The following is a 14,603-nucleotide window of genomic DNA, read 5'->3' as shown; positions in this document are numbered from 1 at the left end:
TTTCTTTCCATTCTCCTCCGCACCGCGGCGGGGGGAGGCGCGGCCGCGTGGCGCTTTTGTTGCCGGCGGCAGCCGAAACCGAAACAATGTGTTTGGTTTTTATATGAAACAATTTGGATATTTTCCAATCCAGAGGACAATGGTAACTAGTGAAACTGTAGCACTCTGAAAATGATAGTCTGAAAGCTGAAAAATTGATGGGGGCTGTTAGTTAAGCTGTTTAAAGTGTTTTGTTTGGTGTTAATTTTATTAATTCACTTTCCCTGCATATAGAATGTTTTGAAGAAAGTAATGTTTTCTTAAAGATTCATTTCTCCTGCTTCTCCATTCAAGATATTCGATGGTCTCAGAATGTCTATCTCCTGACATTTTTGTGAAGTCCACCAGAAAGGTGGAGGAATAGCCTTGTTGTCTCAAAACCAAATTGCCCATCAGTATATTAAAGAGAAGCTCCAAAAATGTAAATCTGTCTTCATCTTCCCCTGTTAAACGGTATTTAATCTTTCTACAACACTGTACACAGGGCCCGGAGTCCTAAAATGTGAACCAATGAATTCACCCTACAAATTAGGACATATCTTTGGGTTATCCATATTTGTAGTGTACAGATAGAACATAAATATTATCTTTGGGAATCTCAAAGCATTCGAGAGGAAATAAAAATGGTCTAAATGTTAGATGAAGGCAAAAATACTAAAAGCTCCCCTTCACCACCACCAGGTAAAGAGAACATGCCATCTTTTCCAAGGGAACAGGAGGAAGCTGATGAGAAGCCAGCAGAAGGTGCACAGGCAGATCACAGTGGTGTCCGTGAGTATTTGCCACCATTATGCAGTGATTTCAATATTGAATCGACAGTTGCTTCTGGCTTCTCCATCCACATCCCCCTTACTAGGATGTGTTGGTCTTCAGTTGCTGCTCATGGTGTTGCCAAATTTCGTTTTGACTCTGGCCAAAGGTGACCCCTTCCAGTGAAGTTCTGGGCTGACCACTGTGTCTGCAGTTCCCACTGTCCCTCAACCCACAGTCTCTCCCCTGAAAAGTTTTGCTGCTTAGACCTGTCCCTCTAGCTAGTACTGCAATCAGTTCATTAACTCTGCCAGTCCCTTTCAGTCAGAGATCTGTATTTCTCTTTTTAACACCATTTTAATCTTGAAATGCCTGTCCATTGTCTATTTCAGATGTTCTGCATGTCATCTAACACTCTAGATCTAGGTAGCATGGATAACAAAATCCATTAGTGAGTCTCCTGTGGAACTTTGGAAGGATTTTTCATGCTTATATTGGCACATTACTTTCACCATTTGTTTGATCTTCCTTTTAAACCTTTTTGCTGTCATAGGATGTTTCTTTCCTTGCCCTAAGTTTTCAAACACGTTTTTTTGAAAGCGAACTTCTCCCTGCACTTAATGCAAAACAGCAGGAAGTCCACTGTGGGGCAGAAGGTGGTTTGTTTTTGGTCTTTTTTTACTACTACAGAGCTATGTGTTTATTTAACATGGCATGTGTGAGCAAATTAGTCAAAGGAATTCATACCTAAGAGAGTAATCCCAATTGTCCTTTGCAGAAGAAAGCAAAACAAGTCTTCCAAAGGAATCACCAACTGCAGAGGAACAGGAGGAAGAAGTGGAGCAAGTGGGATCAGACACTGAGAGCGTTGGTAAGTACTGCTTTCCACTGAGGAGATGTTGGCGCGACCTTAAAAATCCCACTACTTTCTAGTTTCATTTTTTCACTGTTATTGTTATGAACAGCATCTCAGATGAGTGCTATCAAGTTACAGTTATTGAGTTTCTCTGCTCCCTTTCAGCTGATTTACCGTGTGTACTTGATTTTGCTCTTTCCCAAAGCTGGTCTCTGAGCTCTTTGGTTGTTTTTCATAGAACATCTAGGACAGAAAAAAATCAAGACAGGGCGAAAAGCTTACGAAATAGGTAACAGGGATTTGATCTGAGGTGTCAAACTGAAAAGTACTTTTAACAAGTGCTTATGACTAGTCAGAAGTTAAGTTGACCGTATTCTGCATTGCAGTCCGGCAAAGAACTCAACTGGGTCACACGTGACATGTATGCCTTTTTGAGGACAATGGTGTCTTCTTATGGTCTGTTGCATGTGTTTTTACTAATTCTTTTGTGTAATGATGTGTGTTCAATAGCTACTAAAAAAAGACACTTTAAACTTTTGGTTTCTGAAGCTGAGACCTAAACACTAAGCAAAGCTGAACTGAACTACTTTGGTAGGTCTTGAGTTTTAAAATCAATATTTTTTAAAACACTTTCAAAATTTTTCTTCTTTAAATTCTTTGGTTTTGAATATTCACAGTAAAGTTTTTAACAGCCTGAGGGAGCACCTGTTCCAGGACAAACTGTTACTAAGACATTGTACTTCTGTTTTCATCTACGGAGTGCCTATTACTCTGTTGGAGGAGGCAGGGAATGCGTGAATCCTTGCCTTTTGCAGTTAGGTGCAAATATGAGCAAGGAGCCTAAAATTTATGGTGAATATAAATTTTCTTTATGACTTCTGAGATGCAGAAGGTGATTCGGAAGAGCGAGATAATAGTGAAGTACCCTCGGAGGCACAAAAAAGGCCTGAGAAGGTAGAAGAGAAAATCTCAGAAACTTTCTTCTATAACTATGAAGATATATGTTCACGGCCATTTGTCACTGAAGACTCTGGGATACCAATTGACCTTCTTACTCTTACGTATCCTTTCTGTTGAGGCTGTGCAAATTTAAAGCTAAGGATATTTAATCTATTTTTAAAATTGTACTTGTCTAATTTGGAGTAGCTGGAGTGGCATTAGTGGGATACCTTTAGTTGAGACAGATAAGAATCCTGACCAGTTATGGCTGTGGGTGAATTTAATCTTAAATGTTGTCTTGACCTCATAAACATTTCTTATTGGGCACAATTCTTACTGTAATAAGTACTCTTGTAGGACTAGATCATGGCCAAGTTAATGTGACCATCAGAAGACTAGCATAAGAATATCCCCTGCAAACTCTTGCTTTCTGTGGGGTCAGACTGGTGTTGCCCCAAGAAGCTGTGGGGAGGGCAGGAGAAGAGCAGCTATGTACCTCATACTTCCTTACAGAACTGCTAAGGGAGAAGCGAGGAAGAAACTGGGTAGATTTGAAGCCTGGTGCTCAGAAGATCTAAACTGGTAGAATGAAGGAAGTGATGCCCGTCAGTTAAGAGCTACAATAAGTCCTTTGCTAGGTATGGTCAAGTAGGATATGATACCTGACTTTCACAAGTGCTGGTGGTTGTCTCTGCAGACACAGTCAAATTGCTATTGAAGACTGGATTTTCCCTTCTCTACATCTGCCTGTAAACATTTAAGAAGTGAGTTTGAGCACTTCCTTGGTTTGATCTCTTGTCTCTAGAACAGTTCTGAGTCATCTGATGCACATCTCCTACATTTTGTTTGAAAAGAGAACATCGATAGAATATGAATTCCTTGCAGCCCCAAAGGATCCAGCAGAGGCAAGAGGTGTGCCCTGTAGTGGAGATGAAAGGATGGAATATGAACTTGGTCTTCACTTGTGCTTTCCCCTCAGTTATAGAGGCTTGATATATGTTACCTTCACTGTATACTGAACAAAACTATCTCCTACCATCAGGCTTTTAGTCACCAGATTCAGTATTCCCATTTCAGTTTTGGTTTAAGTGTTTCTGTCCACTTAGTAAGCTTTTCTAGAAAGCCAGTGTCAAACCTTTTCCTTACTGAACTGCTGTCAGACATTCTTTTGGATACGACTGCACCAGAAGTGTAAACCTGCTGCCGATGGATAGCCACACGCTGATGTATATCGCAGGCAACCAAGTGGTAGTCCTGGACCTGAAAACTAAATCTCAAAGTTATCTCCGGAGCAGCAGTGGTGGTGGAATTGGGTTTATCACGGTATGGCTTTTGGTTTTTGTTTTAGGATGTTAGTCACTTTCTAGAAGTGAAATGGTCACTTGGTTGCCTGATGGGAGATTTTACAGCTGCACGTGCGTATACACAAGAAAGTATGGTTTTCATTAGGGGGATGTGTGGGCTACTCGGCCTGTCAATGTAATTGGTGGAGGACAAATTTCTGCATACCTCAGTACCAGGCTCAGTTAACTTAAAGGACTCATAGGTGCCAGCAGGGCTTAGTTTTTGGAACTATTACATTCTTATTTTGGCTCATATCAACTTTTTTTTTTTTTTTTTTGAACACTCGTCTCTCCTAGTCACAGCTGATGTTAGTGTAGTGTTTTGCCTATAGTTCAGATTTAAAAAATCAAGTTCCTAAATAAATGAAGAGAAAAAGTATCTGATTTCACTCTAGTAAGTTCCTGCCAAGAGTTTGGACTCTCAAATGCTTCCTCTGGATTTAATGCACCTTACCCTGTGAAGGGCTCTGCCATCTCTCAGTTGTGTTCCAATGAGCAAGGCTTTCAGAATACCAGCCTCAGACTGTTCTGCTCCGTTGTAAGCAGCCTTTTCTGGGGAATCGTGGTACATCTTTGTCTTCAGAACAGTGTCGTTCAGGATGGCTTTTCTGCAGCTGTCTGCTGAAGTAGCTGGCTGCCGACACAAATGCTGCTCATGGAAAGATCAGGTAGTGGGTAGAGTGAGGTAGGAACAGTAAAAGAATGCATGCTAAAGCAAATTATTTCAGTTTGTCATCGTTCTGCATTGTATGTGCAGTATACCATTGTGTACATAATGGTTTGACCATTTTGTGTGCATAGTAGCCTCATTCTGATATAGAGCAATAGATTGGCAGTTGTTCAGAATAAACGCACAGAAAAATGCAACCTAGTATTTATGGCATTATCTTTTGACTAATGAGTGAGTAAATACAGTAACTCAATAACTAGCAGGATAGAGACAGAGGTGTTATTGCAGCATGCAACGGGACTTTTGTTTCTTCAAGGCACACCCTACTAAGCAGTACTTTGCAGTTGGAGAAAAAGGAAAGAAGCCAAACCTCATCATCTACGATTATCCTTCACTGAGGCCCTACAGAATACTGCGAGGTAGTGTAAAAAGTTTTATTTCCATTTTCCACAAATGGGCCAGTGTTTATAGATCCCAGCAGATGGAGTCGTGGGTCACTTTCGAAGGAAATACAACCTTTTGGTCCTTGAAAGCAAAACAGAAGACACCAGTTTCAAGCTTTTTCATTATTGCATGGGAGGAAACTTGTTCAGTAGAAATAGCCAACTGAGAGCTATTTCCTAGTGAAAAAAATAACTGCAGTGAAAGCTGAGCTCCTTCTAAGTAGATTTTCCTGTTGTTTCTTCCTCTTTTCCCTGTGTGTGTATTGGGGCTTGTATGTTTCTTCAGGTGGAACAGAGGAAGCCTATGTTTTTGGTGATTTCAACAGTGCTGGCACTTTGCTGGCCAGTGTTGGGAGCAGCCCTGACTACATGCTGACTATCTGGGACTGGAAACAAGAAAAGATTGTGTTGAAGTCAAAAGCTTTTTCACAGGATGTTTTCAAGGTCACGTTTTCTGCTGATAATGAAGAGCAACTAACTACATCTGGATCAGGACACATCAGGTAGGTTTACTGATTAGGATTAACACTTATCAATTCTAAAGTCATAATATGTGGAAGATGACTAACAGGAATGTATCACTAGCAAACATGGACCAATGAGGAGTGCTATTTTACCTGGTCATTACAATTACAAAAATGTAATTGCCGTGTCTTTTAACACCTTTGCTGTGCAAAAAGGACGATGCTTAATGCTGAATGTTGGTACCACTGGCTCCGTTCTTGTAATTTCAGCAAGCATAGGGGAGAATTAATAAAAAATATTTATATATATATATGTCTTTTAGCTGGTAGCATAGCATATATGCATTCTGTGCCTTCTGGGCTTTCTACCTTTGAGTTCTTGAACTCATCTGCTGTTTGGGCAGCCATTAGAACTAGTTGCCAAGTCATGGATCAGAAACCCTCTGATACCACCAAAAGCCCGTAACGAAGCCTTACAAAAGATTTAGTTCCATGCACTCCCTTCTCTGGTAAGTTCATGGATTGTTTTGTAATAAAGCACAACTTCAAGCTTTTTGGGACAGGGATTAGTTTTGTGTTCTGCATTTAACCAGTGTTCAATGTTAATAGAGCAGAGACTTAAGACATGATTTGGATGCTATTGTAATGGAAATGATACCTTTCAAATGATAATGCATCTAAAGTTTCTTTGAATTTTAACAGAGGAATCAGATCAAAATCTGAGATTTTCTCTATAGTTTGATTGCAAGGTGGGTCTGAAATAGCAAATGGCTTATTTAGACCCAGAACGAATGTGGTTTAGAATACATTGTTTACGGAAATGTGACAAAACAAAATCACAGAATCACAGAATGGTAGGGGTCGGAAGGGACCTCTGTGGGTCATCTAGTCCAACCTCCCTGCCGAAGCAGGGTCACCTACAGCAGGCTGCACAGGACCGCGTCCAGGCGGGTCTTGAATATCTCCAGAGAAGGAGAATCCACGGCCTCCCTGGGCAGCCTGTTCCAGTGCTCCGTCACCCTCAGAGGGAAGAAGTTCTTCCTCACGTTCAGACGGAACTTCCTGTGCTTCAGTTTGTGCCCATTGTCCCTTGTCCTGTCGCTGGGCACCACTGAAAAGAGTCTGGCCAAATCTCTAATAAAAGTTTCTTTAGAGCTAAAAATACTATGAATAAACTCTGACATAGCTTTTATAACATGATAAACATGACCTTTTACCCAAATGTGGTCTCAAATTCCAATGTGCAACACCTGTCTTAAACGTAATGTCTCCTGCACACAGTGAACCATCCCTAATTTCAGTAGATGTTAACTTTTCTGTAATGCAGTAATTTAAAGGTATGTATTATACTGTTAAAAATATAATGATCAAATAGAAATAGCTGTAAAGATCTAGGGTAAAGCCTTTGGCTCAGTGAGATTTTATAGTCAAGCTCAAGTCCGTGGGAGTACTTGGATGAAATTCAATGAAGACCTTAGTCCCTTGGATTTACAAAGTTGAGCATCATACACTGAAGACAGCAAGAGTAAAATAGGTATCCTTAACTACTTGTTTTGGTTGTAGCTGGAAAGATGTATCTATGCATTTTACACTTATTGATTTTAAGTAGTAGTTTAATCTTCATTCTGCCTATTGCAAAACCTCTTCCTAGCTTTTTCATAGGGTTAGTATGGGAAAATGTTTGTGTAGTTACAAAACTTTATCTCATTTTAAAAAGAAAACCCCAGGGTCTCCTGTGAAAAAGAATAATAAATGAACAGCCCGTACGTCAGAGGCGTCCCTCATAAGATTATTACAATGTCTGAGAGCAACCGAAGAGTGGGTTTAGGAAATCTTGTATCAGAGAGCAATGTTTTTTCTATGCTCAGGTTCTGGAAGATGGCTTTCACTTTCACTGGTCTCAAGTTACAAGGAGCTTTGGGCAGGTTTGGAAAAACAGCAGTGACCGACATTACGGGTTATGTGGAGCTGCCTGATGGGAAGGTATGTAAGAAAAAATTTAATTGATTTTATGTTCCCTCTCAGGTTTTGATATAAAGTCTACTGAATAAGTTGCAGAGTTACTATTTGCTTCAAAGTGATTTGAATTAGACCCTCAATGCAGTGCTCTGATAAGCTAATATTGACATAAATTTACTAAAAACCTGGCTTGCTTTGTAATAATTGGAAAGTATGGTTAGTATTGTAATTCCCAGACAAAAGATCTCTGTTGGCTTAGAGCTGAGGCTCCTTTAATGAGGTAGTGAAAATGTTAGTGTAAAGAAATACCAAGTCTGTTACCCCTAATCCTTAACCATTTCAGTGCATGTAAATTATGTCACATTGCTAAAAAGTTGAATCTTCTCACCCTGTACACCTTCTCTTGCAAATATTTGTACATTGCTATCGATGTAATGTTTTCATGGAAGGAAGCCACACATGTTAACCAGATTCTTGCCAGTATTTCTGCATGGTTAAGCACAGGCGCTTACGTGCTTCTCTTCATTTGCATTGAAGGTTATTTCGGGGACGGAGTGGGGCAATTTGCTGCTCTGGGAAGGGGGCCTCATTAAAGCAGAACTCTGTCGAGCTGGACGCAAGCCCTGTCACAGTGGTCCTGTCAGCCATGTAGTTCTGGATGAAGGAGAGCTTGTCACCGTTGGAAAAGACGGCTTCATTCGGGTGAGTTTTATTTCTGTTCTGCCTTTACGTGTAGAAATTTCTGGTCAGCAGGTAACTGTTACATATTTTCTTTATCAGAGCTTATTTATGGAGGGAATTTATAATGCAGTTACTTTGTGAGAATGAATTTTTAGAATAAACAGAATAAAAGCACATCTCCACAGTGTATATGCTTGAATCGGAGAGTGTTCACACAACATTCTCTCTTTAACAGCAGTAAATAAATCACCTTTTACTCTAATAAATAAAAAGAATTTTCAGTGATTTTCTAAAAGCTTTGCTCTTGCCTACATTCTAACAAAATTTTTGCCATGTGTAGTTTTGGTTAATCTTTAAATATATTTGGTGTTATTTCAAATGGTAAACTATTATTATAACAAAAATTATTATGCTTCTAATGCCATGAAGGTGTGGAACTTTGAGACAATAGATGCTGCTGATTCTGTGGATGACGCAGGGTTATTGGAGGTGGAGCCTATGAATGAACTTCATGTTGGCAGGAAAGTCAGCCTGAGTTTCATGTCAAAAGTTCATGACTGTGGACAGCCTGTTTGGTATGCTCAGGTAAGATGCACTCCAGTACATACATCTCTGTGGAGAAACACAGAATGAGGGAGGTGATATTAAGCAGCAGCAGAAGTCTATTACAACTCAGTATGTTTCTTTTTGGTAGAATTCAGTCTTCTTCTGGATATGTGTATAATTTTTGTCTCACATATCTATATCTATATATCTATCTTCTTCTTTCAAACACTGGCAGAGGCTTCCTAGAGAGATGGTTGATGCCCCATGTCTGTCAGTGTTTAAGAGGCATTTGGACAGTGCCCTTAATAATATGCTTTGACTTTTGGTCAGCCATGAAGTGGTCAGGCAGTTCGACTAGATGATCCTTGTAGGTACTTTTAAACTGAACTGTTCTATTTTATATTTTTTGTGTAAAGTAACTGTCCTGGTTTCAACTGGGATAGTTAATTTTCCTCTCAGTAGCTGCTGTGTTTTGGATTTAGTATGAGAGGAGTGTTAATGACACTGATGTTTTCAGTTGCTGCTATGAAATCAAGGACTTTTTCCAGTTTCTCATATTCAGCTAATGAGCAGGTGTGCAGGAGCTGGGAGGGAGCACAGGCAGACAGACAGCCAAGCTGGCCAATGGAAATATTCTGTACCATACATGTCATGCTCAGATTAAGAATGGGGGTTGGCCAGGGGCCAGGAAGGTTTTGGCTTTTCTTGTTTTCTGGGAGTTCGAATCCTCTCTTGTCCAAGAGTTCAAACTTTTCTGGGAGTTTGGTGTTTTGGGAGAGTTTTGCAAAATTCGCAAAATTCAGGAGTTTGGTGTTCTGTGATCACTGCTCAGGGACTGACTGTAAATTGGTTGTCGAGTGGTTAGAAAACTGTGTTGCATATAGTTTGTTTTGCATTGTTATTTTTATCATTATTAGTAATAGTATTATTAGTATTTACTTTATTGTCTTATTAGACTGTCTTTATCTCAGCACAGAAGTTTCACCTTTTGTCCATTTCTCGGCTCCATTCCAAGGTGGGAAGGGGAGGGGTGGGCGAGAGGCTGGCTAGTGCTTAGCTGCTGGCTGCCGGATTAAACTAGGACAGTAACATGTGAGACTCTGACTTTCACGGCCAGAACTGCATAAGAACAGGAGAATGTCAAAATGTGTTGTCCAAGTTCTGTTATCCTGGACTGACAGGACCAACATCACCACACTGTCATTTCAGTTTCACAATGATAATCATGAAGGAATTTTTAAGGAGTCACCGTGGGCAGTTTTATTTCCAAATTGAGTTTGAAAATATTCAAGTTACATGTTTTGTTTCTTCTTCTTCAGGATACCAATGGAGCAATCTGGAAGCTGGATCTGACTTTTTCAAATATGGTAAGTTTGTTTTCCTTTTCTTTTTTCTGATTTCTTCAGTTGCTTTGCAGTAACTTCCTTTAACTATACTGGATGCATCTGCCAATGAAGTTTGTGTTTTATGAAGCTGCACAACTGAAAATTTTAGCATTGAAACGGATTTTTTTTTTAATTTTCTTAATATTTATTTTCATAATGTTATTGATTATAATGATTGCACAGGATTATCAAAAGTAATTTCAATTTTGTTTCCTGAAATTTTGGCTGCCAAATTCAAGTTACCTTAAAGGAGTTACATTCTCATAAACAGGTAATAAATGTTGCACGGATACAGGAAATTACTTCAAGGAGTATGGATATATCCTATCTAGATGGGTGTTTGAAACAATCCTTACTGTCGTCTCTAAATGACAAAAAGAACTAGGAAAAACAGGAGGAGATGAAATGCAGTTCACGTGTTTCATCCTACTGGTTACTACTGTTACTGCTGGAGATGTCTTTGATGGAGAAATAGAGGACACAGTCAATACAGGGCCATTTAATTCTTCCTCCTGATCATATTAAACTAAATGGGAACAATCCCTTGGAGTGGAATAAAGTTCTGTGGCAACAGGTGAAATTATGTCCCAAGAATTTAATGATAAATAAAAGATGTACAAAGCATACAATAAAAACTAATGTAAAAATGTATTGCAAAACCTAGAATTCCTTGGATGACGAAATGGTTTCCCAGGCAGCAAAAGCCCTAGACATGAGAGCATTTTCTTTGCCTTCAGACCAACAGCTCTTTGTTAAAAAGATTAATTCCAAGCCTGGAGCCTCTTAATGAAAGGCATTCCCCTTTAATTTTATATAGAAAATGATGAACATAAATTTAAATGAACATAATGTACCTACACTAATTTTGCTCGTGTTCTACTTATGATCATTTAAATTTAAAAAAAAAAGAGAATTGCATATAGGTACCTCATGCACGCCAAATTTTGTTCACACAAAAAGCACCTGTCTAGATTTTTCAGGTTCACTGTAGGTACGGCTGGTAATACCTTGTAACTACAGCTCCAAAATATAGCAGAATTTCTGTTCTGTTTTGCACTGCAGACCCGTGATCCAGAGTGCCTGTATACCTTTCACTCTGGAAGAATTGAAGCCATGAGTGTCTCTCCTGTTACATACCTTCTGGCCACCACTGCTCTTGACCGTAAGTACACTATTCCTTTCCTCTCATACCACTGTGATTATTGTTTTCGAAGAGCAATGATGCTTGGCTTGGAACTATTCTATTTTGAACTGAAGTTGCCTATTTGCTCCTGAAAAGTCAAGTGTCACTTTATAGACAATTGTTATTCCTGGGATGAGTCCTTTAATAATTGAGATGACAAATCATTAACGTTTTGAAATAATGCATTAAGGCTGCCCCATCTTTAAATCCTGGGATTTTAATGACAGAAGTTTTTAATGAGAAGCTTTGTAAATTCTGTTGGTTCTGAAGGAATGGCTGGAAAGATGAGACATTTGGTTTGAATAACAGCACTTGTATTCAAGGCTCTGGATCGATCAGGGTTGGGATTTTTGTTTTATAAGGAATTACATACATCTCTAGCATTGTGTAAGTCATTGTGAATATTAGTATTTGTGGCTTTCTTAGAAAATGCAGTAGCTATCATGCTCTCAACAACAGCTAACATGTAATTGCAGCCATACTGATTTAACTTATATAAATATTGCAGTTTAGGCCTCTCACGGTTAGCTTTATCATGCTTTGAAAGAAGAACCACTGGTCAGAACATTACCTATGTCATTTAAACTTCTCAGAAAATGCTACAAGGTCTTTAATTCAATTCTTGTCAGCAGTATCTTGTCATTTGCCTGTGTTATACAATGTGCATGCTCTTCTAGCCCGAAGACAAACTCCTACCAGTTGAGCAAATGACAGGATATATGCCAGCTGGAATGGAATTTTATGCAGACCAATATGTGTGTCTACCAATCTGTTAATTTCACCTTTTGTGAAATTGGCTTTCCTTTGGACAATCTCCCATTTTCATGCATTTAAATATTTTCCTCCCTAGCAATTCCAAGTAGTAGTGTATCATCTTCTCCTGTGTTGTCAGTACAGATTTTCCTTACAGTGTGCCACAGTTATGTGATTATTTGAAAATTGCACATGGTGGACAGCATGTGACTTCTTATCACAGCCCTCAGCCCTAACAACTCTTGGAAGCCTGTAAGTTAAAGAGTGAGGAAAGCTTACGTTTTGTTTATGAGCACCATGCTAGCTGTGGTACTCTGTAACCATCAGTCATGTCTTTCAAGATGGGCATTTGATACCCAAAGTGAAAAATTAATAACTTTCTCTCCAGCTTTAAATAAACAGAGTTTTCTCCATAAATCTTAAAATGTCAGTGATATTGCAAGAAATAAATTCTTACCGTCTCCATTCCACACAGGGACAGTGCGTATCTATGATTTCATCGGCAACAGTCAACTGAGTGAAATTAAGTTTAAACAAGGAGGAACAGCGCTGACATGGGCACCTCGTGTTGTGAGTTTTTGCTAGTATGTTAACAAAAATTCTTAAGGGGCCTATGAGCTTGCCAGCATCAAGAAAGTTGCTCACAATGCAAGAACTGAAACCAGTCACTGTTAGGCTATGGTGAAATTTACTGTAGTAGTATGTATGTATGTGTGTATGGATAAGTTTGTGGAGTAGTATGTATGATACATTGTATGTGTACAGTTTGACTTTATTGTGGATTATCAGGTATCCTACTTTGTGTCTTCCTGAGATTTTAAAATCAGATCTCCGTGTGCAGTCCCAGGAAGTAGTCTTGGTTTATAGACTAACAGCTTCTGTTTAACCCACACAGAGTAACTGTCAATTAACATGAGTTAGTTAAGAAATTTTGAAATGACAGCCCAGACAATCCACAAACATTTGGACATAAATCATAAAAAAATGTTGCCAGAACTGATCATTTGTGGCGTGTGGAGTCTATCACTTTTAGACATATTTGCTAATTGTAATTAAAATAGTGTCTAGTTCTGTTCTTGAGGAAACATAGCAGGCCCGGTGGGTTAATTATAAGCAAATTTATGGAGGAAAGTACTTATCTGAATTTCCAAGGCGAGGGTAACACCGGGACAGCGCTATTGTAACTATAATTCTGGCCATGCAGACTTTCAGGGAATGCTGTTAGGTGATGACCTATACATTCAAGTGGTAGACTGATTGCCACAATAAATTGTACAGTGTTACAAAACTGACTCAGTTCAGTTTTACCAAAGTTGGTACTAAACACAATCTGAAAAATCAAGGGTACTTAGCCTGCCTAGCTGCATTTAAAATACCATTAGATACTTACACATTGCTTAAGGTGCTCAAATGTATTTGAAAGCCTGTGCTATTAACCTAGGAAAATTTCATCCAACATACTTTGAATCATCTATATCACAGGCAAGCTAGCAACATACAGGTTAGATAAGTGAACAGTGACATGGATTTAAAACTGCCTAAATGGCTGGGCCCCAGGGAACGCTGATAGCAGCACAAAGTCCAGTTAAAGGCTAGTCTCTAGTGGTGTACCCTAGGGGTCATTATGGGTACCAACAGTCTTCATTAATGACCTCAACACTGGGACAGAGCCCACCCTCAGCACGTTCAAAGATGATACAAAACTGGGAGGAGTGGCTTGTACCCTAGATGGTTGTGCTGCTATTCAAGGGCATCTGGATAGGCTGGAGAATGGGCTGAGGAGAATCTCACGAAATTCAGCAACGGAAAATGCAAAGTCCTGCACCTGGGTCAGAACAACCCTAGGCACCAGTACAGGCTGAGGCCCCACCAGCTGCAAAGCAGTTCTGCAGAGAAAGATCTTGGGATCTTGGGATACACCAAGCTGAGCATGAGCCAGCAATGCACCCAAAGAACTCCAACAGCATCCTGAGCTGCATTAGGAAGGGCATTACCAGCTGGCTGATGGAGGTGATCCTTCCTCTTTGCTCAGCACTAGGGAGGCCACAGCTGGAGTTCTGAGATACGGACTTAATGGAGGGAGTCAAATGCAGACCCATAAATTTGAGGTCCAAGAGTGACTCCCCTTGATCATTTACTGAGCAATACTACCATACACCTGCTTATTACACAAGGGCTTTTTAAGATAAGACATCTCAGGCTGATCTCCCCAGGTAACAGGAAGACAGTTACCCTCAGCTCCCTTCTGAACAATAAGCTTTTTCATACCTAAGATCGTACTTTTGCCAATTGCTCACACAGCTTATCCATTCATCCTCATCTCTTTACACAGCAATTCTTCTGGTCTCATTTCTGATGTGCATTAATATTGATCTCTGCCATGTCTGGAGCTGGCTTAGCTTGTAAATCACCTCAAGGCACTACCATATATGGCTAATATCAACTCAATCTGAAAGTCTAGCTAGATCCAGCTAAAACACAGGCCTGTTTCTGCTAACTCTTCTCTCTCACAATTCAAGCCTGTCTACGCTATTAGCAGCAATTGGCTTACCTAGAAAGCCTTTGGCAAAGACTCCATAGCCTCCTCTTTCC

At 39.7% G+C, this 14,603-nt stretch overlaps 1 protein-coding gene across 1 annotated transcript in view; it reads left to right on the top strand.

Moving 5' to 3' along the window:
* The window catches only part of CFAP44 (cilia and flagella associated protein 44), a 49,040-nt gene that overhangs the window by 3,956 nt on the left and 30,481 nt on the right, over positions 1-14,603 (top strand). Inside the window, 11 exon segments of the mRNA XM_075412730.1 lie at positions 721-804; positions 2,529-2,706; positions 3,745-3,907; positions 4,914-5,016; positions 5,327-5,543; positions 7,373-7,487; positions 8,001-8,165; positions 8,574-8,729; positions 10,010-10,057; positions 11,138-11,237; positions 12,487-12,581. Of these exon segments, the coding sequence (XP_075268845.1) occupies positions 721-804; positions 2,529-2,706; positions 3,745-3,907; positions 4,914-5,016; positions 5,327-5,543; positions 7,373-7,487; positions 8,001-8,165; positions 8,574-8,729; positions 10,010-10,057; positions 11,138-11,237; positions 12,487-12,581 (1,424 nt within the window).

The sequence above is a fragment of the Opisthocomus hoazin genome, chromosome 1 (genome assembly GCF_030867145.1).
Source record: "Opisthocomus hoazin isolate bOpiHoa1 chromosome 1, bOpiHoa1.hap1, whole genome shotgun sequence".
NCBI classification, from domain to species: Eukaryota; Metazoa; Chordata; class Aves; order Opisthocomiformes; family Opisthocomidae; genus Opisthocomus; species Opisthocomus hoazin.
The sequence above is the reverse complement of the archived record's forward strand: the minus strand, read 5'-3'. Positions and strand labels throughout refer to the sequence as shown.